The sequence below is a fragment of the Eublepharis macularius genome, chromosome 5, assembly GCF_028583425.1.
Source record: "Eublepharis macularius isolate TG4126 chromosome 5, MPM_Emac_v1.0, whole genome shotgun sequence".
In the NCBI taxonomy this organism is placed as follows: Eukaryota; Metazoa; Chordata; class Lepidosauria; order Squamata; family Eublepharidae; genus Eublepharis; species Eublepharis macularius.
In genome coordinates this window covers 165243398-165267944 of record NC_072794.1, presented here as the reverse complement: position 1 = coordinate 165267944, position 24547 = coordinate 165243398, and the positions used below count along the sequence as shown (strand labels likewise).

The following is a 24547-nucleotide window of genomic DNA, read 5'->3' as shown; positions in this document are numbered from 1 at the left end:
TCGAAGGCAGTCCCTTTTCTCCTCCAATGCAGGTTGAAGAGCTGGAACTTTGGCCAAGCATGACTCAACAAGAAGCCTGCAGTGCTGGCCAGTATTATTATCCACACATTAACTGCACATGTATTTGCATGAGGGTAATAGAGGTATACAGCAATTCCAAGATGTTAGTCCACTGTGAACTTTTCAGAATCGAGGTGGGGCTATTGGTGTATATGGGGAAGGAAGCTTTGCAATAACTCTGCAATATAATACTGAGGTTTTTATGCCCATATTGAAGGAGGAGGCGGGGGCTGAGAAGCAGGATTACAACAACCTTGCAAAGCAGTCCAGTGTTGCTATGCACTTAGGAACGACACTGTAGTTGCTATTCAGTGAAAGAGTCAGCTGGTAAATAGCACTTAAAATGATTGATTAATTTCATTAGACCATTTTTTTCTCCCCAGTCCGAACCCAAAGGAGCTTACGTTATTCTCCTCTCCACCATTTTATCCTCACAACAACCCTGTGAGGTAGGTTAGGCTGAAAGGGTGTGACTGGCCCAAGGACACCCAGCAAGCGTCCTTGGAAGAGTGAAGATTCAAAGCTGGGTCTCCCAGGTCCTAGTCTGACACAACTACACAATGCTGGCATGATGCCATGAAAGTTATACACTTTCTGTTTATCCTACTATATAAAAGGCAAGCCACATTGGCAAAGACTCACTTTTTATCTCCACGCAGGCGCATTTGTGGGGATAAAACATGAGTCGTCGTCAAAAGGCTTGCCTTCCTGTCACCAAGGCAGCCTCCTCGACGCCTCCGGAGGCCCCAAGGAGTCCGTGGTGGGAAGGCCCAGCATGACGGTACAGCCCTCCAGAGGCCTGGGAAGGCCTGGCATGGTGGCAGGAAGGCACAGCGTGGTGGCGCGGCCCTCAGGAGGCCCCAAGGAGGCCACTGCAGCTGGGGGAAGGCCCGTCGCAGTGGCATGGCCATCTAGAAGCCCAGGAAGGCCCAGCGTAGTGGCAGGAAGGCATGGCACAGTGTTGTGACCCTCTGGAGGCCGTTTACACAATGGGTTTGGTTGGTAGTTTAGTATATTTTTTTATCCCAGCCTTTCTGTAAGGAGTTCAGGGTGGTATGCATGGCTCCGCCTTCCTAATTTTAGCCTCACAACACCCATGTGAAGTAGGGCAGTCTGGGAGAGTGGCTAAAATTCAACCACGAAGCACCACAGGACTATAGTTTGCTGGCATTCTCCTCTCCATTTCTGTTAATGGCTGTTTTGGATCGACAGCAAAATGCACCCAAGGCTGAACCAATCAATTCGAGTTATATGGCTAAACATTCTCTCTCCCCCCCCACTTCCCTAAAAGACTGCGCTCCTTTGCAGGTCGGCATTTTATGTTCCATTCCACCCTTCTCACTTATAAAATCAATTTGCCAACTCCATGTTGGGAAATTCCTGGAGATTTAGGCATGGAGCACAGGAAATGGCATGATTGGGGTGGGGGGGTACATCTCAGCAGGGTACATAATGCCATAGAGTCCACCCTCTTAAACTGCCATTTTCTCCAGGGGAAGTGATCTCTATTGTCTGGAGATCAGTGGTAATTTCAGGAGGTCTCCAGTCCCCCCCGGAGGTTGGCAACCATAGAATTGGCAGCCTATCTATCTATCTATCTATCTATCTATCTATCTATCTATCTATCTATCTATCTATCTATCTATCTATCTATCTATCTATCTATCTATCTATCTATCTATCTATCTATCTATCTATCTATCTATCTATCTATAACACCAGTGTTTTACTATAAGCTGTCTCCATGAATGAGAGAATCATTCTGCTCCTTGTAGCACAATTGCCCAAGTCATCTTTGAGTAGCACTGGTTACTTCCTAACTAAATAGTTGTGTTCTTTTTGATGCCAGAAGTGCCAATCCAACTGCTTTGAGACTGACACGCCTTAAGGTACTTCTTAGCATTTAACCTGCAAAAATAAGTATAAAGGTAAGAAAATGTATAGCCAAGTGGGAAGAGATTGCACTCTCATAAATTACTGCTGTTGCAAATGATCTCTGTACTTTTTAGTACATTCGAATCTGACCTAATTACATCTCGTGTTGCACTTCCTGCTTTTCGTGGTCCGTGCACTCAGCCGTTTACAACCTTTTCCCTCTTCATAACTTCATATAGAAACACCTGCCTAGTGAGGTCCCACCACAGCAGTGTGGTGTAGTCAGGGCTTTTGGGGGGGAGGGGGAGAGGTGGTGGAACTCAGTGGTGGAACTCAAGACTGCACAATGATGTCACTTTGGGTCAGCTGGAACAAGGGGGGAGTTTTTTTAAGTTTAAATCGCCCTTGGTGAAAATGGTCACATGGCCGTTGGACCCGCCTCCTGATCTCCAGACAGAGGGGAGTTTAGATTGCCCTCCGTGCCAGAGGGCAATCTAAACTCCCCTCTGTCTGGAGATCAGGGGGCGGGGCCAACGGCCATGTGACCATTTTCAAGAGGTGCCGGAACTCTGTTCCACCTTCTTCCAGCTGAAAAAAAGCCCTGGGTGTAGTGCTTAGAGCAGTGCTACTCTCTTAGCAGCTCAGGATTCACACGTGGCTCTTGTAAGGACTGTTCTTCAATATGGAACCTGCCCCACGTTCAGGAAAGGTGGCAAGTGACATTCTAAATATTGTGAGGGTGAATATAACATGGTATAGAAAATGTTGAATTAGATATTCTTTTGAGAAGCACTGAAACTCATGTACCTTTCCTTTTCTTCTTCTTTTTCTTTCTTTTTAATAACAGAATAATTGAAGGAGAGAAGTTAAAGTACCCTATTAAGTTCTGTTATGTATTGTGTATATAACAGAACTTAATAGGGCCAGTCACTCTCAGCCTAGCCTACCTCATAGAGTTGTTGTGAGGATAAAATGCAGGAGGGGAGAATGATGGAAGCTGCTTTGGGTCCCTGTTGGAAAGAAAAGCAGGGTATAAGTATCTAAATAAATATGTAAACATGCATTGGAATGGAGTACCTTCAAGTCATAGCTGACTTATGGCGAGCCCTGGCAAAGTTTTCATGGCAAGAGACTAACAGAGGTGGCTTGCCATTGCCTGCCTCTGCAGGCAATTGGGGGTCTCCCACCCAATTACTAACCAAGGCCAACCCTACTTAGTTTCTGAGATATGATGAGATCAGGCTCACCTGGGCTATCCAGGTCAGGGCTCTAAATGAAATCCTGCCCTCAAGTCATCACTGATGTATAATGACCCCTGGTGGGTTTTTCATGGCAAGAGAGTTACAGAAGTGCCTTGACATTGCCTGCCTCTGCAACTCTGGTCTTTCTTGGAGGTCTGCCATCCAATTACTAACCAAGGCCAACCTGGCTTAGCTTTTGAGATCTGACAAGATTAGGTGCACCTGGGCTATCCAGGTCAGGGTAAACAGGCATTACCTGGCATGGATTCTGCAGACTAGTCTGATATCATCAGTTCTTGGAAGCAAAGCAGGGTTGACCCTGGTTGGTGTTTGGATGGGAGACCACCAATGAAATCCAGAGAACCAGTACAGAGACACTGGCAAACAACCTCTGAAGTCTCTTGCCTTGAAAACTGTGTGGGGTCACCATGAGCTGGCTGTGACTTGACTGCACTTTACACACACCTGAGAATATGCACCTGCTGCAGCAGACTTTAGGCCAGGGAGGGTTACACTGAAATTAAAACTAATTGGTCTTAAAAATGCCTTAAGACTCTTGTTTGTTTTTGCTGCCATAGATTAACACTGGAATTTTCTTCTTCTCAGAGTAGATAGTGTGGATATAAAACAAATTGCGTAGTTGATGATCTCACTGTTGTTAGCGCTTTAACTTCCCTCTTTCCCCGGCACATTTCTCAGCCGCTGAGTTGCCAAGGGAACGTTCCCTTTGTTAATAGATCCATGCCAGGTCCATGTACGTGTGACACGTCTGAATGTTCAATGTAAGGTTGCAAAAGCAGGCGGTAAAAACAAAAAAAATATGCAATCTCAGTGACCAGATCCAAGCAAGAATCTTTGGAATATCTCCTTAAGAGCAAAAAAACAAGCTACAGTTTGTTCACATTATTGCTTCCTCCTTCAGATAATGTCAGAAATTATTTGTACACTGTTACACAACTCTCGATTTCCCAAATACTCACATTTCAGAATTTCAAAACTCAGTGAAGAATGGCATTGCAGTAAAACTTTCCCTTCCTTCGCGAAAAACAAATTGAAAAAACTGATTTCTGGCCTAAGCAGCGAAGCCAATCAGACCGCAAGCACAGTACCAGTGAGGAAGGGCGGAAAAGAGGTCCCCGAGAAGCCTCCTTTCTCCCTTTCACGTTGGGGATCATGCCCACAGCTGAATTTTGACTTGAGCCAGGATTCAGCATGAGTTCGCCATTTCAGGTTGGGAAATTCCTGGAATTTGGGGGATGGAACCAGGAGAGGGTGGGCTTTGGAGAGGGGAGAGAACTCAGCAGAGTATAATGCCACGGGGCCATTTTTTCCGGGAAACTGGTCTCTTGCAGTCTGAAGATAGTTAATTCAGGGAGATATCCAAGCCCCCCCGGAGGCTGAAACAAAAACATCTGCCAGGAACAGCTTACTAAACAAGCACCTTCAAAACCTAACTCTGTTTACAGTAAAGCCAATAAACAACACATCATCAAAAACGAATGCTCTAATTATCTTTTCAGTGCAAAGCACAGAATACAGAATTCACAAAATACATCTGATGAAGAGAGCTGTGGTTCTCGAAAGCTTATGCTGCAGTACAGTTGGTTAGTCTTAAAGGTGCTACTGGACTCTTTTCAGTTTTGCTACTGCAGACTAACATGGCGAACTCCTCTGGATCCAGGATTCACAAAGTGCAACACTGTCTTGTAAGTTCAGGATTCAACTGTTTTTGTGAATTATATTGTTAAAAGCATTATATGTGCAATTGACTCCAGCTGTAGCACAGTGGTTAAGTGGTTCGGCTGCGAATCAGCACTCTACTGGTTCAAATCCCACTGCTACCATGAGCTCAGCAGGTGGCCTTGGGAAAGCCCTTCCTCTCAGCCCCAGCTCCCCAGCCGTATTGTGGAGATAATAATAAACACTAACTTGTTCACCGCTCTGGGTGGGGCACTAATCTGTCTAGAAGAGCAGTATATAAGTGTAGTAGTTGTTGTTGTTATTAATAATTAATTATATGGAGAACTATTGATATTGTCTCTGTTTAAATTATACTCACAGACACTGTTGCACTTAACTGTGTTAGTCTGTAATCGCAAAATCGTAGAGTCCAGTAGCACCTTTAAGAGTAATCAACTTTAATGTAGATATATTGTTGAAGCTTTATGTGTAAGCTTTCAAGAATCACAGTTCTCTTGCATCTGACAAAGAGAACTGTGGTTCTCGAAAGTTTATGCTATAATAAAGTCAGTTACTCTTAAAGGTGCTACTGGACTCTTTACTATGTTGCACTTTGTGAATCCTGTACTCTGTACTTTGCACTGAAAACATAATTAGAGCATTCAGTTTTGATAAAGTGTTATTTATTGCCTTTACTGTATACAGAATTAGGTTTTGAAGGTACTTGTTTAGTAAGCTGTTCCCGGGAGATGATTTTGTTTCTGCCTTTCTGTGAATCTCTCTTTTTCTCTCACCTGGAGGCTGGCAACCGTACCTGAAGTTCCATGGTGGGAACTCAGTTCCCAGGTCCGTAGTAGCGGATGTGATTTTTCCAAACTGAAACAGCTCAAGAGAGCGGCTATTTGCTCTATTGGTAAAGTTAAATGTACTGATGAACGGCTATACCTGTTTCCCCACCCATTTCCAGTTAGGAAAAGAGAGCAAGCTTTAGCTCTTTATCTCCAAATGTAGAGCTTTGGGAATGTGGGCTGTTGAGTGGCGTGACAGCACAGTTCTGGTCAACATCACCCTCTGCACCTGGGAATTGGGTTGCAAGGCCAGGAGTTTATTTTATATATTTATTTTTATTTATGTCCTTTATAGTCTGCCTTTCTCACTGAGACACAAGGCAGATTACACAATGTGAGATTAGTACAGTCAGTATCAAGGACATTTCCATAACAATGCCATAGGTGCTATAGCACAGTGGTTAAGAGGTTTGGCTGCAAATCAGCACTCTACTGGTTCGAATCCCTCTACTGCCATGAGCTCAGTAGGTGCCCTTGGGTAAGCCCCTCCTCTCAGCACCAGCTCCCCAGCTGTATTGTCGGGATTAATAATAACCAGGGCTCATTTCGAGGGGGAATGCACAGGAACGCAGTTCCGGCAGTTCCCCAAAGAGGTCACATGACAGGTGGCCCTGCCCACCTGACTCTCAGCCATTTGGGGCCCGTTTCAGCCTGGATTGGGGCCGAAACGGCCTGAATCGGGCCTCTGACGGGTGGCGGATCACTCTCCCGCTCATCAGCAGCCCGATCCTGACCATTTTGGGCCGCTTTTCAGCCATTTCCAGCCCCTTTTTGCCATTTTGGGCCCAATTTCGGCCCTGAATGGCCAGGATTGGGTCCAAAACAGCCAGAATAGGTGATGTCAGGGGGTGTGGCATATGCAAATCAGTTACACTAATGAGACACTTCCAGTGATGTCAAGGGGCGTGGCATATGCTAATGAGTTCTGCTAATGAGTTCCTCCAGCTCTTTTTCTACGAAATGACCCCTGATAATAACACTAACTTGCTCACCGCTCTGGGTGAAGCACTAATCTGTCTAGAAGAGTGGTGTATAAGCGTTGTTGTTGTTGTTGTTGTTGTTGTTGTTGTTGTTGTTGTTGTTGTTACATACAAGTTTACAAAGACAGAGCATTAGCAAAAATCCAATACAGAGGTGAAGAAATGCTTGAGCAGAACATAAGCAATTCTAAGACTGACATTAGACAACAGGTAGCACAGAGGAGCCCATATTTAAAGTAAATGGGTCATACGTAAGGCAACAGAATGGTGAAGTCTACGGTCCCTAACTCATTCTGAAATTGCAATTCAACTCCAAGCAACAGAGATCAGTTCCCCTGGAGGAAATGGTAGTTTCAGAAGGTGGACTCTCTGGCATGATATAACTGCTGGGCTCCCTCCACAATCACATTTCTCAAGCCAGTGTTGGCAACCCTACCTGGGAATTGACTTCTGAGCTTGGAGCTCAAGGGACGTGTCTGTTGAGTGTCCCCATGGCTACTTCAATAATGGCCTGCTACATGTTTGCAACCCCTCTCTGTTTGCAGTGCCAAACATACAATGAAACCCAGAAATCATACTAACCCCTCAAGGCCCTTCCCAAACCTCACCCTTCAGGCCAGCCTCCAGGAATTTCCCAACTTGGAATGGACTTGGGCCTTCAAATCACTAGCTACTGCACCCCAGACTGGCTTCAGAATGGAATGTAGTTTTGTTTTTTCATTTGTTTATTTCTTTGTTTTCCTGTGGTTGCCAGGTACTTTTGAGTGCCTTCAGGGAGAAAAGAGCGATATAAATGTTTAAAATAAATAGTGTTTCTGTTGCTCTTTTCCTGACCATTGAAAGCACTTTAGAGGGATGGGGTTTTTTTTTTGGTGTAGCGGTTAAGAGCGGTGGGATTCTAATCTGGAGAACTGGGTTTGATTCCCCACTCCTCCGCTTGAAGCCAGCTGGGTGACCTTGGGTCAGTCACAGCTCTTCCAGAGCTCCCTCAGTCTCACCCACCTCACAGGGTGATTGTTGTGGGGATAATAATAACATACTTTGTAAACCGCTCTGTGTGGGTGTTGTTTGTCCTGAAGAGTGGTATATAAATTGAATGCTATTGCTGTTGTTGTTGTTTTGAAGCAAACCTTACAACAAGCCACTAGGGTAGGCCTGACTTTACTTCTAGAGTAGAGACCCTGTACCAAGGCAGAGACGACACCTGCTTGAGAAGATCAGCTGGTGGGTGAAATGTTGCCATAGTTTATCAGAGTAGGCCAGATTTCCCCAGATGCCATGCCAGGGCTGGTGTCTACCTAGTGAGGTTTGGGTCGAAGCAGATCTTCAATGAAGGCTCCTCCCCTCTCTGTAGCACAAGAATTCAGTTCTGGCTGAGCATCTTACACCACATTCCTGTGCGGCACTGAGATTTGTATCAGGCCTCGAAACTCGGAGTCCTTTCTCATCGCCTCTGTGCCAACTGCTCCTTCCTTTTCTTTGTTGGAGGAGTAACAGCAGGGCAGGGCTGAGATGTTATTGCTTTGCTTTCTCATAAAGAGGAAGTAGAGAGAGAATTCTTTCAAAGTCTCCTGAGCTGGCAACTTCAGCGTGATCCGTCGCCGATAAAGCCGCTCGGCAGGTTTGCGAACACTTCCCCAAGGTACATTGGCAAAAGTTCAGCGAATGTGGTTGGTTAAAAGGGGTTGTGGCGCCGAAGATTGTGAGGCAGTGTTCTGCGTGTGTGTTTCAGAAAGACACACAAGATTCTCCTCTTCCCAGGGTTTCAGGATCGGACATTATGAGTACAAAGCCAGCCCTGCCACGGGACACCCGGAATTGCCTCTACACCAGTTTGTGGGACTTCCGAGCTATGACGGACTCCGAACTAAGCTTCGAGGCAGGAGACCTCTTCCATGTCATTGAGAAGAAAGGAGATTGGTGGTGGGCAAAGAAGTTGGATAATGCTGGAAGGAAGTGTGAGGAAGGTTACGTCCCATACAACTACATGGCCAAGAAGGAAACCGTGGAAGCAGAGCCGTAAGTATCTATCTGGAAGGGATGGAGAATTTTTTAAGGGATCTGAGTACTCTTTGCTAAACTCCTTCCCATCTCTCAGTTTTGAACTGAACTTTGCAATTAGAGTTGTGCAAATCAAGCACTCTTATATTTTGCCTTAATTATGTGTAATTTAGGTAAAGGTAGTCCTCTATGCAAGCACCGAGTCATTACTGACCCATGGGGGGACGTCGCATCACGACGTTTTCTTGGCAGACTTTTTGTTATGGGGTGGTTTGCCATTGCCATCCCCAGTCATCTACACTTCACCCCCAGGAAACTGGGTACTCATTTTACCGAACTTGGAAGGATGGAAAGCTGAATCAACCTTGAGCTGGCTCCCTGAACCCAGTTTCCACCGGGATCAAATGGGTCAGTAATGACTCAGTGCTTGCACAGGGGACTACCTTTACCTTTACCTATGTGTAATTTAAACTACTTCTGTTGGCCATTAGAAGTTCAACTGCTGAAAGCCATCATGTCCCCCCTGCCTAGGGTTGTCAACCTCCAGGTGGTGGCTGGAGATCTCCCAGAATTACAACTGATCTCCAGGCCCTAGAGATCAGTTGCCCTGGAGAACATGGCTGCTTTGGAGGGTAGATTCTATGGTATTCTACCTTGCAGAGATCCCTCTCCTCGCCACACCTTGCTGTCTTCAGGCTTCAACCCCCCCCCCCCAAATCTCCAGGAATTTTCCAGACTGGAGATGGCAACCCTATGGGCCCCATCTATTAGGTGTTTCTCCTCTCCATTGGATGACACAGCTCAGTGGCAGAGCATGCACCATGCACGTAAGAGGTTCCCGGTTCTATTCCTGACATCGTCGGATGGTAAAGACCATGAGAATTCAGCCAGTACTGAGCTCAATGGACTAACGATCGATCCAACGACCGCTTCATATATGCCCCACTGTCTGGCTAATTAAATTTCAGATTTCCCCTTGTGGCTGATTTGTGGGCAACCCAGTCTGTTAAATGCACTTTTCTTTTTTCTTTTTTTTAAATTTTAAATATATATTTTATTCCAATCTATAAATGCACAAGCATACAAACTTAAATTACAAACTATGATCCTACAAACCTAAAATAAAATCTACATACATTTATATGGAATTTGCTTTTAGTATTTCACTTCTATGTAAATAGCTTTATTCTATCTTTGCCATCTGTCTTCATATCTAATAACATTTTTATCAACAAATAACATATTTTGTCATAAGCATGTATTGCCTAATTCCTTTTATCATTCTCTATGTTAATTTAATTTTGTTGATTTTCAGCTGTGTAATTTTTAAAAAACTTTCCATTTATCTTGAAATGTTAAATGCATTTTCATCCCCATTCTTCTGAGGTCTCTCTTCCTCGTTCGTTGTACCTTCCCAATAACCCTATGCAGTAAGCAAGGATGAGAGCTACAAGTGACGCCTGACACTTGTTGGACACTTGTCAGCTTCCCTCAAGTTTTGATGGGAAATGTAGGCGTCCTGGTCTTGCAGCTTGGCTCTCCATTTAATTGAAGTTTACAGAGCGGCAGTCTTTGGGATGGAGAACGTGGTTGGGAGGGGAGTGCAGGCATTGGGCTCTTGCCGGGCGCCCCCCTTCCCCTCCGCTGTGTATGTGTGTGGGGTTTCTGTAAACTTCAATTAAATGGAGAGCCAAGCTGTAAGACCAGGATGCCTACATTTCCCATCAAAACTTGAGGGAAGCTGACAAGTGTCCAAACTGTGTCAGGCGTCACTTGTAGCTTGGCCCAAAGTCCATGGCAGTCTGGAGATTCAAACCTCACTGCTAACAATGGAGCGAAAAAGGATTTCCCTGGGCAGTCTGGAGTCTCTGTTGCAAAGGCGATTTCACAGAGAATCGCACCAGCAACCAGACTGCTATGGGAAATTGCCCTTGCTTGGAAAAGCCCTGGATATTTGGGTCTCACAGAAAAGCCCTCTTTCTACTATACCACATTGGCTTTCTGAAAAGCGACCCAAGATAATCTTGGGCAGCTTCAGTAAACAGCAAAATGGAGGATAATTGTACAGTTGGGGATGTCTGAAAAGGGGTGAAAGATAGTATCGGCTGGCTGTGACTGTTACCTTTAACTACATTTTTTAACTTTAAAGGAATTCTTTATCAGCTGTCCCAAGTTCTCTTGATTTACTGCAGTGTGTAAAATGTCCCCTTAGAATTCACACATATTTCTTTGCCTACCTGCCACAGATAAGATGCATCCGCCTTCCCTCTCAGGGGGCGTGTAACCTGCTAACTCTAGCAATTCATGGTGGGTAGTGGCAGAAAGAGTATCAAATTGCAGGCAATTTAACGGTAACCCCTGCTGAGCTTTTCAAGGCAAGAGCTAAATAGAGGTGCTTTGTCATTACCTGCCTCTGTAAAACGACTCTGGACTTCCTTGGTGGTGGTGTTGGGGGGGCAGGGCGGTCTGTCATTTAAGTACTAATCAGGTTCACGATCAGGCTAGCCTGGGCTATCCAGGGCAGGGCAGCCATTCATACTAACACAATTTTAAGACATCTCCTAATGTTCTTTGCACCTGGCACAGGAGATGGCAGGCAGGCATATTAGCTCCCACAAAGATCCATAGTAAATTCATGGAACTTCCATCAGAAGAGGCAGTATATCTCTGTCTGCTCATGGTAGACGGGCATTTTTTTCAGCAAATCTTTTGTTGGAACCGCCATGCACAGTGGCAGTATATCTTAGCCTACTTGGCTGCATCACCTTCAGAACCCTGCTTGTGTGCCCCAACAAAACAAATTGCCACACAAGGTGGACTTTGTTGTCTCCCAACATCACAATTCTTATGTCTTTATTCCACCCACCACTCCTGCAGGTGGTTTTTCGGGCAGATCTCCCGTTCTGAATCTGCACATCGGCTGCTGTCAGAAGAAAACAAAACCGGCGCCTTCCTCATCCGTATCAGTGAGAAAAAGGGGGCAGAGTACGTGCTGTCAGGTAAGAGAGTTTTACTTCCTGCCTTCCCGCTACAGTGACATGATGTAAAACAAGAAGGAAACCCCTTTTGCTTTAGAGTTGTGTTGAAGTGGATTATTTGTAAGGGCAAACTGCACTTGCTCATACCGGAGCAGTTCTCTGTCCTGGTTTCCCATTGCTCCAACTGGAATGTATAGCAAAACAACAAAGGGAACCCCCTGGCTAAACAGACAACTCAGGCACAACAACCAGGGTCACCACTGCATTTAGAGTGCACTCTAAATCTTGTTTGATATATATTGCACTTTTGCACTTTTGCACTTTGGATATAATATAACTATTTATATCAACCTTGCATGGTTAATTTTTGTGACAACTGGAATTTATAGCATCTTAAGCACAAGAGACAGGCGATTTTACCCCCCCCCCCCACACACACACACACTCATTCCCTTAGAGTTGCCAACAACCTGGAGAATAAAGTGTCCTGTCCCTTTAATTGAAGGAAATGTGTGGAAATGGGCAGTTGAAGGTTTTCTTGGCAAATAACATCATGGTAAATAATGTGGAAATGGGCAGTTGAAGGTTTTCTTGGCAAATAACATCATGGTAAACAATAACCCACTTTTTCTGGCTGGTAAACTCTTTCCTGTATGCTCCGTGTTGGACGCTGGTTGTAGCATAAGTCAGACAGAAGATATGTCTAATGCATTATCTGGTCCCTTTGGTATCTGAAGAAGTGAGCTGTGGCTCATGAAAGCTCATACCCTACCACAAATTTTGTTAGTCTTATAAGTGCTACTGGACTCTTGCTCTTTTTTATTATTATCTGGTCCATTTGTGGACCATTTTGATCCAGTTACCATGTTAGATGTTGACAGAATTCGGGGATCTATGAAGGACACCACTAGAGTTCTCTTGACCCCTGCCCATCTTGGCTGCTGAAATCATGTAAGTCCTTAGTATTCAATGTTAATCGATCACTGACTCAGGGTATCTTCCCTTGGCCACTCAAAGAGGCAGTTGGTTATCCATCCACTATTTTAAAAAACATCTGTTCAGAAAAAAATGACATGGCCAGCTATTGTCGTGATGCTAACTTGCCCTTTCTGGACAAGGTGATTTAGAGGGCAGTTGTAGCATAGGGGTTAAGTGGCTGGGATGCGAATCAGAACTCTGCTGGTTCGACTTCCACTCCTGCCATGAGCTCAGCAGGAGGCCTTGGGGAAGCCACTCCTCTCAGCCCCAGCTGCGTGTGGCGGGGAGGGGGGGATAATAATATGACTTTGTTTACCACTCTGAGTAAATACTAATCTGTCCAGAAGGGTGGTAAAAAAGCACACTGTTATTATAATAATAATTATTATAGGGCAGACTACTCCAGGGCTTTTTGGACAACTCGTCTGCTTTGGCCCCTTTTCAGTCTTGTTTCAGTCCAGACTACAGGACAAAGACTGTGCTGGTAGCCTTAGGTTATACTCTCCATCTGAATGTAGGCAAAGGCTGTGCAGAGATATTATGGGATATGATCGGTACTTATTTAAAGAGTTCCTTACAGAGCAGCCTCAAAGAGTTGCTATGGGAGAACAGTTCTTATCCGTGTGGGATTTGTCCTGTGGGGTTCTACAGGTGCACCCTTATCCCTCATATTATTCAACTTTTATATAAAACCCTTAGGAGAAGTCATTCATAGCTTTGGAATTGGGTGTCATCAATATGCTAATAACACCCAGCTCTATATATCTCCATCCAGATCTCTTGGTGCTGCAGTAGAGGTCTTGAACCACTGCCTGACCGCTGTGGTTAAATGGCTAAGAGAGAACAAATTGAAACCGAATACTGATAAAATGGAAGTCATGCTAGCTGGGAAAGCTGAAGCCTTGAAAGGCATTGTGCTTCCCACTTTTGATGGAGTTCAGCTGACCCTGACGACTCAGTTAATAGCATAGGGGCTGTATTGGATTCAGTATTACTGCAGGTCAAGCAAGTTAATGCAGCTGCAAAAAAAAATGCTCTTTTCCAACTTTGTCAAACCTAAAAGATGGCTCCCTGCCTTGACTCAGCTGTTTAGCTGCCTGGGTCCATGCCACAGTAACATCAAGACTAGACTGTTGTAATGCAATCTGTGTGGGTTTGCCCTTGAAGTCAACCTGGAGACTTCAGTTGGTACAGAATGCTACAGTTTGCTTATTATTAGGAGGGAGCGTGTATATTATACCGTTCTGGAGTCACTCCACGGGCTGCCCATCAGCTACCAGGTTAAATTCGACATACTGGGCATCTCATAGAATGCCCTTCATGTCCATGAGCTGTCCTATAGGTCAGACTGCCTCTCCTCCTATGTTCTGCCACAACAGCTCCAATTATCTGAGCAGGGCCTTCTCCAGGGGCCACCCTGCAAGATCAACAACGGTCGGTATGCTTTCCATTGTGGCCCCCATCTTAAGGAATGGCCTGCCTGAGATTAAGAGGGCTCTCACATTTCTGTCATTCTGCAAACTGTAAAATAGAGTTTTCTATAAAGGCAATAGGGATATACTATAACAGAATTGTTCCTGAAGTCACTTTATAATGGAAAAGGGTCTATGGATTATACCGTTGTTTATACTTTATCGGATGTATTATCAGTTGGCTACCCTGCTATCGCTTCATTGTTTTCTATAGATGCAATACCATTTTTCTTCATTATGTACACATTCTGCATCATGTCTAATATGCTGTGCTTTCAATAATCTTAAAGAACATTGCTCATTTAATGTCTCCTCGTATTGATCTCTACTATGCTTATAGGATGTCTCTTTCTATGGACTGTTATCAACTGTGTTCTGTGCTTTGAGTCTCAGTGAAAAAGGCAGACTATAAATATAGTAAATAAATAAAAAATAAACCTCTGTTAAAGCGATAGGACAAGTTTTTTTCACCAGGTTGTTGGCTACCCTACCTGTCCTGAGGCTCATGAATATGTGAAGTATCTAACTGCCCATATAATACATGTATATCCCATCCTTTCTCCAAAGAGGCAGTATCCACAGCTCTCCCTCCCCATATTATCCTCACAATAGCCTTACGAGGTAGGTTAGGTTGACTGGCCCGACATTTTCCAGAGTTTCTTGGCAGAGTGGAGATTATCAGTGAAGTGATAACGAAAGAGCACAGTGCTTCTGAACATGTGCAAAGCACATTCCTTTGGCTTCCACGTCATCCTAACTGATCCAAGAATATCTAGGATTAGGGCTGAAATGTCACTGAGACCGGGCGAGGTGGCGGTAGCTTTCAGACGGAGAAACACGGCCGATATTTCATCCCAAACAGCCGTGTTGTTTGGAGGTTGGCTTGTTGCCCAATTTTTATGCAGGCACTTATGGGAACAGGAAGGTATGAACACATCTGTAATGGCTTGGGGTTTCCCCACCACTATCTTTTGAACCTTGATTTAATTCCTGTTCTTCTGGGGTTTCGCAGTCCGAGATGAGTCATTGGTGAGGCACTACAAGATCTTGCGCAACGGCCAAGGGAGTTTCTACATGAACACCAGCCGGTCCTTTCCTGATCTGCAGTCCCTTGTCGAGTATTACAAAGGAAAGGCACTCACCCACGGCTTGACTCTGACAAGCCCTTGCTACAAGGTGAGTCCAGAGGCCGGGTTAACTTTGGCCTCGCAAACAGAGGTGGTTTGCCTGTCTCTTTTCCCCACATTGTCACAACACTTGCAAAAAAACCAACAACCCCAAATAACAATGCACAGCCGGACTTGGGGTTGTCAGCCACCAGAACTTTCCTGACCTAACCACATTTTCAACCTCCTGGCTGGTTACCAGAACAGAAGCCTGTAAAGCTTGAACAAAAACAAAAAAAAAGCATTACAAGTGTTTTACTATTTTAGTAAGATGTGCATGAAGAAAAGACAGTATCTTAGAAACATCCTGTCCTTACACAAGATTGTTTAGTTAGAAGGGAAAGGCACTCAGCATATGCTGGAGTTGCCAGGTCGAGGTTGAGAAATTCCTGGAGATTTGGGGGGGTGGGGGTGGATCCTGAAGAGGGTGGGGTTTGGGGAGGGGAGGGGCCCTGAGTGGGGTGTAATTCCATAGAGTTCACCCTTCAAAGTAACCATTTTCTCCAGGGGAACTGATCTCTGTTGCCTGAAGATCAGTTGTAATTCCAGGAGATCTCCAGCTATTTCCTGGAGGCTGGCAAGCCTAGCACATGCACAGATACTCAGTCTGAAGTGTCAAATTTTCGGAAAATAAAAATGTGACATTGAAGGAGGCAGGGTTCATAGTACTGGAAAGGGCAATCCAGGTGAGCAAGCTGCTTCCACTAGACCCAACTCTGCAATGATAACGTAGCTTCAAAAATACCAATATCCTTCTTCAACCTGGAAAGCATTATATGCCTTTTACAGATGCCTCCAGAGGAGAACTTTTCCACACAATCTGCTGTGATATGTATGTGATCAAGGGGCGCGGTTATATTTGGCGCAATATTCAGCAATGCATTGTCAAATCAGGCCAACATAGCACATAATTCTGTTTTCAACATACCACTTCAGTATGCTTCTGGGATGCTCACAAGCTGGACAATGAAAGTGGTGGCCATCCTTCTGTTAGGGTTGCCAACTCTTAGTTTGGAAATTCCTGGAGATTTGGGAGTGGGGCCCTGAGAAGATGGGATTTGGGGAATGGAGGGACCTCAACAGCGCAGGATGCTGTGTAGTCCACCCTCCAAAGCAGCCATTTTTGCCAGGGGAATTGATCTTTGTCATCTGAAGATCAGTTGTAATTCTTGGAGATCTCCAGGCCTCACCTTCAGGTTGGCAAGCCTATGTAATCCACATGCCATTCCCCTCCACCCTCCAGCAACTATATTTTGGACAAAATCAACATCTCAGGTAGTTTGGCTCTTTGTAAAGTATAAGCCTAATTGCTAAACTAGCCAGCTACCTAGAGGCATATGTAGAAATAGAGGAGTTTTTCAAAAAATCTCCCTGAAAACCTCAAGGGCTATGTTAGTCCTTGAGCTTAAGGTCCCTTTTTGATTCCAGCAAGAACCAAAGGCGATGCCTCATTGGGATAACTGGGAAAGGCCTAAGGAAGAGTTCAGCCTGGTTAGGAAACTGGGCGCCGGATACTTTGGGGAAGTCTACGAAGGATACTGGAAGGACAAAGTCCGAGTTGCCGTCAAAGTGCTACCTAGAGGTAAGAGTTTTGCTAAACTCTCGGTCAAGAATGGCATGGGGGCAAGTGATAACAGGAAGAGAAAATTGGTCAAAATTGCACCTCTTCTGTTGGGAGAAAATTGAGTCTGGGTCCAACCCATTCACTCCCAGAATGTCCCAGGAGGGTGCTGTTGTTCTCTCAAGCACTGGCGAGGTACACTGCCTCTGAATATGGAAGTTTCACTTAGTCATTCGGGCTGGTAGTCACTGACTAACCTACCCTATTTGACTCTGTCGAAACCCTCTGTTAAAGTCCCCTAAACTAGTGACTGTCTCTACATCATGTGGCAGGGAATTCCACAAGTTAATTATTCTTTGATTGTCCACCCCTTGCTTAGTAATCCTAGGCAATTCAATATGGCATATGCAAGAATGTTATTATACTGCAAAATTTTGCACAGCAGCCTGTCAAATCTGTCAGAATTTGGTGGCTTACGTTTTATTTATACACTTATAGAATTTTAATTTATATACTATTTTATTAATATGTACTCTCCTGTATTACTATTTGTGGGAATCATTTTGAGTTTCTTTATTGCTGTGGTGGTTGGGAATTTTCCGAAGACTTGTATTAATAAAGATTGATGGATATTCTTTGATGGAAGATCTATCTGCCCTAAGATAAAGTATGACATCAAGTCACAAACAACTCATGGTGATACCGTAAGTTCATTTCATGGGGGTTTCAAGGCAAGAGATGAGCACAGATGGTTTTGCCATTGCCTTCCTCTGCATAGCAACTCCAGTTTTGGTGATCTCCCATCCAATTACCAACCCTGCTTAGCTTCCAAGATCTGATGAGATCTGGGCCGTCGTCACACGGGCTTTTATTTAGCGCTAAAATGGCGCTATTTCCTGACAAACACCCACCTCATTCCAACACTGCAGCGATTTTCTCTCTTCTGCTTTGTGCTTGATAGTCGTGCTATTTTGTGCCTCAGTGTGATTGCCTCACATCGATGTATTTCGCCTCGCAACGTCCTATGCCCTCCCTTCAATCCCAGAATCCATTTCTTCCTGCGACTCCCCTTTTAAAAATTTTATTATGTCCTTATAACGCCATAACGACATAACACAATGCAAACTTTTTGCTGAAGTAAAAATGACTCAATCGCCATGGCAGTCTTCAGCGATGGGGATCATGTCAGACAGGGAGTTTTCTGCGGGCAAAGGGCTATTTATATAATTTCAAAGTTGGAAAAACAAAAGGGTCATAATGTTTTGCTCTAACGGAATGTTTATATGCTGTTATTCCGTTATAGCGGAATTAAACGCCAGAATAATTAAAAAAAAAGGGGGGGGAGGAGCTGCTTCTGCGCAGTTAGAGAGAACAGAACAGAGTGCTTCGGTGTGGACAGCTGGTGGTGCGAAGAGCCACTAGGTGACTCAAAGAAACGTTACTGTGCCGATAACAGGTAGGACGCTATATGCTGTAAATTTAACGGAAGAGATGCCCGTGTGACGACGGCCCTGGCTAGTCTAGGTTGTTAGGGCTGCTATTTTCTGCTCTACTGTCCGTCAGTTTCACTGGGTTCAGAAAGAGAATTTTAGATTTAAATAGTGTGGACATCTGGCTTGCTGTTTGCCCCTGCAGTCTGCGCTCTTTGGTTGCTTCCATCTTTGCCAGTTCCCTGTGGAAACTGACAGTATGCCCCCAGAATCTTTTTCAGAGCGGCAGGGGCAAACTCCTAAAGCATAGTGTGTGGTTTAAACTGCTCACTCGAGATGGTAAAATGCTTTGATCTGGACCACACAGTACAAGAAGTTTCATAATTTAGGAGCCACTGACTGCTTTTTTTGGTTTTTCCAGCGGACCTGACGCATCAGGCCACCTTCAAGAATGAAATTGAGGCCATGAAGAAGCTGAGACACAAAAACATCCTCTCCCTCTACGCCATCTCTTCCACCGGGGATCCCGTTTACATTATCACAGAGCTCATGAGCAAAGGAAATCTGCTAGACTTCCTCCGAGGTGAGGCTCTTTCCCCACCTGTTTCAGGGATAGTAATGTAGCCAGTGCTTAACAACAAACAACAGCAGCAGCAGCAGCAACAACAACAGATTTATATACCGCCCTTCAGGATGACTTAACTCCCTCTCAGAGCAGTTTACAAAGTATGTCATTATTATCCCCGCAACAAAACACCCTATGAGGTGGGTGGGACTGAGAGAGCTAGAAGCTGTGACTAGCCCAAGGTCTCCCAGCTAGTTTCAAGTGGAGGAGTGAGGAATCAAACCTGGCTCTCCAGATTAGAGTCCTTCTGCTCTTAAGTGACTGATCCAAGGTCACCCAGCTGGCTTCAAGTGGAGGAGTGGGGAATCAAACCTGGCTCTCCAGATTAGAGTCCTTCTGCTCTTAAGTGACTGACTCAAGGTCACCCAGCTGGCTTCAAGTGGAGGAGTGGGGAATCAAACCTGGCCCTCCAGATTAGAGTCCCGCGCTCTTAACCACTACACCAAACTGGCTCTCTTCTTTGACAGCATCTTCATGTGTGTGTATATATGATTCCTACAGCAAGGTGTGCAGCTGGCCATCACTATCATCCAGTTGTGTGAAAGATAAAAAAGCCTCTGTATGTTTCCTTTTAGATTCCAGATGGGAACATCTCAAAATGGCAGAACTGGTAGACATGGCCTCCCAAGTGGCTGATGGGATGTGCTACCTGGAATCACAAAATTTCATCCATCGAGATCTGGCTGCCAGGAACATCTTGGTTGGAGAGAACAACATATGCAAAGTGGGAGATTTTGGGATGGCCAGGCTTATCAAGGTATTTGCAACCAATATTGAAAGGGCGGGGGGGGGGGGGCTAACAGCAAATACAAAAGCTGATACCCAACTGTCAGCAGGCAAAATTGTGCACTGGAAGGGCTTTTTTTCAGCTGGAACATGGTGGAACGGAGTTCCGGAACCTCTTGAAAATGGTCACATGGCTGGTGGCCCCGCCCCCTGATCTCCAGGCAGAGGGGAGTTTAGACTGCCCTCTGTGCTGCTGGAGCGGTGCAGAGGGCAATCTAAACTCCCCTCTGTCTGGAGATCAGGGGGCAGGGCCACCAGCCATGTGACCATTTTCTCCGAGGGCAACCCACTGAGTTCCACCGCCTCTTTCCCCAGAAAAAAAGCCCTGTGCACGGGGCAGTGTTTACTGTGTGCTAAATCCATTTGGATAATTTTAGGTGGGTAGCCGTGTTGGTCTGCATCAAAACAGCAGGACTTTAGTGGCACCTTAGGTGTCTGAAGAAGGGAGTGTAACTTCTCTTTTCATGGATTCTATGGGGCTTAGGAAGCAAGTTTCACAAAATTTTAAGAAATAACTTTTTTTTTCTTTTAAACTTTTTAACAATTAATAAAATACAACTTTTAAAAAAATTAATTCCTAAGTGCAACCATAAAAAAAACTCCAAAGCAACAATGTCCTTGAAAAGGCAAATAGTTCAACATCCAAGAAGTGATGAGTCCTCTCTCATCCATTCGAAGCAACTGTACCCCAGGCTTCTGTCTTCTAGTTGGGAATTATAGCCCTGCAAAAAAAACAACACAATCCCAGTAACGCCAACTAAACACAATACACAAACACCACTTTAAATCATATTTTACATACACTTGATTACCTTATTCAAGGTGATAAGAACTTATAGTTTATTAAGCTCCCCGGCAAACAGCCTCCTCCTCAGCAGCCTGCTTCTAGCTTCTGAATCCACCCCACTGGGCTAAACCAATTAACCTCACAGGGGTTACAGGAGCTCTGACTCTTGAAAGCTGACACTCTGAAAATCTTGTTGGTCTTTAAGGTGCCACTGGACTCAAATCCTGCTAGATCCATTTGACATTATACTCCAAATTCAGCTCCAAGAAAAACTATATTACAAAGCTGGGATAAACCATGCGCGTTTGCATAGCGCGTTTTACTTTGAAATTCCTGAAGATTTGTGGGAGGAGCTTGGGGGGGCAGTGTTTGGGGAGGGGATGGACCTCAGTAAAGTATAATCCTACAGAGTCCACCCTCTGAACCTACCATTTTCTCCAGGATTATCTAAATAGCCTGGGAGGAACACAGGCCAGAGCCCGTATACCCAGGAGTCTGTGGCATTGTACCCTGGTGACATCCCTCCCCAAATCCTGTCCTCCCCAGGCCCCATCTGGAGGTTGGCAACTATACCCAAATACCAGCATGGACCCAAATCCCATAAAACCAAGACTTTAAGCAGCCCTTCCACCCACTACCTCCACTTTTCATTGATCCCCCCCAGGAAAGAAGCGAGCGGGCTACTGTGATGTTGAATATTCATGCAAAATATAGGTGTACGTTTTCTTGTCATTAAGTTCTGCCAAGGCTCACATATGAATAAATATGGATAGGACTGAGATGACGGGACACCAAAATGTCTTAGTAGGCGTGCAGTGCTTGAAGAGTTTAAAAACGGTTTTGTTGCACAGATAAACTGTAGTTCCACACTTAAATTGCTGTTTGTCTTTCTCACAGGATGACGTTTATTTCTCTTACTCCCATAATATTCCCTACAAATGGACAGCACCAGAGGCTCTTTCCCACGGGCGTTATTCTGTCAAATCTGACGTCTGGTCGTTTGGAATCCTTCTGTATGAAATCGTCACTCTCGGCCAGAACCCGTATCCAGGTATCTTCTGATCACACAAAACACTGTACTCCCGGTTTAAGATTCGGGCAACACTTTCATTGAGAATTCTGCAGTTTGGATGTCATTAGGCAAAGTTGGATTTAAGAGTCATTAAAAAGTACCAAGAAGACTTTTAAAGAAACATTTCCCTAAAAGCAGGGGTCATTTCGTAGAAAAAGAGCCAGAGGAACTCATTAGCATAACTCATTTGCTTAATTCATTAGCATATGCCACCACCGGAAGTGTGTCATTAGTGTAACTGATTTGCATGTGCCACACCCCCTGGCATCACCTATTCTGGCTGTTTTGGACCCAATCCTGGCCATTCAGGGCCAAAATTGAGCCCAAAATGGCAAAAAGGGGCTGAAAAGGGTCCCAAAATGGTCAGGATTGGGCCACTGATGAACAGGAGAGAGATCCACCACCTGTCAGAGGCCCAATCCGGGCCATTTCAGCCCCAATCCAGGCCGAAACGGGCCCCAAATGGGCAAGAGTCAGGTGGGCGGGGCTACCTGACATGTGACCTCTTTGGGGAACTGCCGGAACTGCGTTCCTGCGTGTTCCCCCTCGAAATGAGCCCTGCCTAAAAGAAAGTATCCATGAAGATCAGATTTCAAAATGAGGGAAAAAATCAGCTTATATTTCAGATTTGAATTCCCAACACACTGATAATGTTTTGAACTTGAACAGAAAATATACAATAATTTTCATTTGTCCAGCTTTTCGTAGGCTGTGCTCAGTGCTGTGTATAAATGTCAAACATTTAAATACAGGCTCCACCCCCAAATCTTCAGGAATTCCCCAGCCCAGAGTTGGTAGCCCCGTTTCTATGCTTTGGGTTTCTGGTTGCGTGTTCTTTTTACTGTGTTAGCAAATTTGGGGAAATTTAATCCTAGCTGTGAAATTGGAATATGTGTGCATCAGAACTGTTTTACTTTTTGATCCGATTGTTGAGAGATTTGATTTTGGGCCTACACCGACTTATTCAAAGCTATCTGTTCCAAAGATAACAACAACGAGATCCTTTGCAGAAAAAGTACATGTTTTGCAAATATAAAACCAAAGCAAATTCCAGGCCTTTTTTGTTCAATCAATACCTGTTACAGACAAAGATCTGTGGCGATTTTGTGAATGCTCACGGTGTAATTTTCCTCTCCTTTGCAGGTATGACCAACAGCGAGGTTTTCAGGCAAGTCCAAACGGGTTTCAGGATGGACTGCCCACCCAAATGCCCTCCGCTGATGTACAATCTCATGTGCAAATGTTGGGATCTGAATCCAGAAGAAAGGCCAGACTTTAAGCAGGTTTGGGGACTGCTTCAGAGTTTCACTCACTACGAGAACCCGGAATGAAAGGAACGTTTTCTCTCCCCCGACCCATTCTGAAACAAAAATAATTCCGTTGTACTGAAGTCCTTCCATCCGTCAGGGACATATTACCTGGCCTGTCAGGTAATAACATGGCCTATGAGGATTCCACTTGGTAATGTGCGTGGCACTGTTATTTGGGACTTGGGTTCATATGGAGCCACGGGTGCTTCCTGCGCAAGCAAGGAAAATCCATGTGCGTCATTGCCATGTAACTGGACTGGAAAGCTGAAGACTGCCTCCTCAAAATAAAAGATCTATGTGTTGTGCTTTTTCCGCATTTGGAGAAAGGAAATATTTCAAGAGGTGCTGCATCCCCAAGAGAAAGCACTGTTGTACATTGCTGACTTAGGACTAAAGATGTTCTGTATATGGGAGGGAGGCATGTACAAGGTTGCTGACCTCCAGGTAGGGCGTGGAGAACTCCAGGGATGACAACTGTTGTCCATATGGCAGAGATCGGTTCTCCTGGACGAAATGGCAGCTTTGGAGGATGGACTCTAAAGGTCCCTCCCCTCCCCAAAGCCTGCCCTCCTCAGGCCCCACCCCCAAATCTCCAGGAATTTCCCAACCTGTAGTTGGCAACTGTAGCATGTACCATATTGCACCATTCCAATCACATTAGTTCAAGGGACTCATCTGAAACATCACAAATTCTCCTTGTTCCCTTATATTCTATGTTATAATCGTAGTAAAGGGGAGCACAAAAGGTGCTCTTAATGACGCCGGGCCAGACAAAAGCACAGGACCAAATCCATTGTTCCCTCTTCTTGCATTAAAACAGATTCCTCTCTCCATTTCCTACTTAATAATATAGAAGTAAGGAAGAGTCTTGCGGCACTTTTAAGACTTAAGATTTATTTTGATCTGGGAGCGGCCATACAGCCAGGGCACCTGGAAGTGAGTCGTCGCAGTGATGTCACTTCCTGTAGTGACATAATCACGCCAAATGTTAAAGGTTGGTGCAGCCCTCCCCCTCTTCCCAGAATCCAGTATTGTTCTGGACTCCATTTGGCAACCCTAGACATAACCTTTTGGGGACTACAGCCCTCTTGATCGGCTGCACAAGTTGTTGTCTACGATCTGCAGATATATTTGCACAACCAAGAAAAGAAGAAATCACAAATGGCAGGTTAGAAGGCTTTTAAACACTATGGGGTGCAGACTGCGTGTAACATTTAGTATGGAAAGTGGATGATGGTGAGTGCTGACTTATGGTGACCCCTGGTGGGGTTTTCATGGCAAGAGACTAACAGAGGTGGTTTGCCATTGCCTGCCTCTGCAACTCTGTCTTCCTTGGAGGTCTCCCATCCAATTACTAACCAAGGCGGATCCTGCTTAGCTTCTGAGATCTGACAGGATCAGGCCCACCTGAGCTATCAAGGCAAGAGCATGTAAAGTTAAGAACAAACAGTGATTCTTCAGAGGGTGTTTTGTGCATATTGTTTCATGAACAGAGGAGGCCTTGGAAAGAAATTTATGATATGGGACAATAAAGTGTGATAGATCCAGAGGAGTTAGCCGTGTTAGTCTGTAGTAGTAGCACCTTTAAGACTAACCAATTTTATTGTAGCATAAGCTTTTGAGAATCACGTTCTCTTCGTCAGATGTGATAATGCAAGGATCAAGTAGTAAGTACGTTGCTGCTGAAAATAATGAAT

The 24547-nt window shown here is 44.8% G+C and overlaps 1 protein-coding gene across 1 annotated transcript; it reads left to right on the top strand.

The window, feature by feature from the left end:
• The first annotated feature begins 8259 nt into the window (after positions 1 to 8259).
• On the top strand, positions 8260 to 24345 carry PTK6 (protein tyrosine kinase 6). Its single transcript, XM_054979063.1, has 8 exons — positions 8260 to 8703; positions 11563 to 11684; positions 15126 to 15289; positions 16708 to 16861; positions 18692 to 18853; positions 19471 to 19652; positions 21366 to 21519; positions 22684 to 24345. The coding sequence occupies exons 1-8, from the start codon at positions 8465 to 8467 to the stop codon at positions 22869 to 22871; spliced, it is 1365 nt and encodes a 454-aa protein (XP_054835038.1). The 5' UTR covers positions 8260 to 8464; the 3' UTR covers positions 22872 to 24345.
• The last annotated feature ends 202 nt before the right edge of the window (positions 24346 to 24547 follow it).

Coding starts and splice junctions, on each gene's coding strand:
- PTK6 (XM_054979063.1), top strand. CDS start 8,465: ATGAGTACAAAGCCAGCCCTGCCACGGGACACCCGGAATTGCCTCTAC. Junction 16,862..18,691: donor CGTCAAAGTGCTACCTAGAG/GTAAGAGTTTTG, acceptor TGGTTTTTCCAG/CGGACCTGACGCATCAGGCC. Junction 21,520..22,683: donor CGGCCAGAACCCGTATCCAG/GTATCTTCTGAT, acceptor TCTCCTTTGCAG/GTATGACCAACAGCGAGGTT.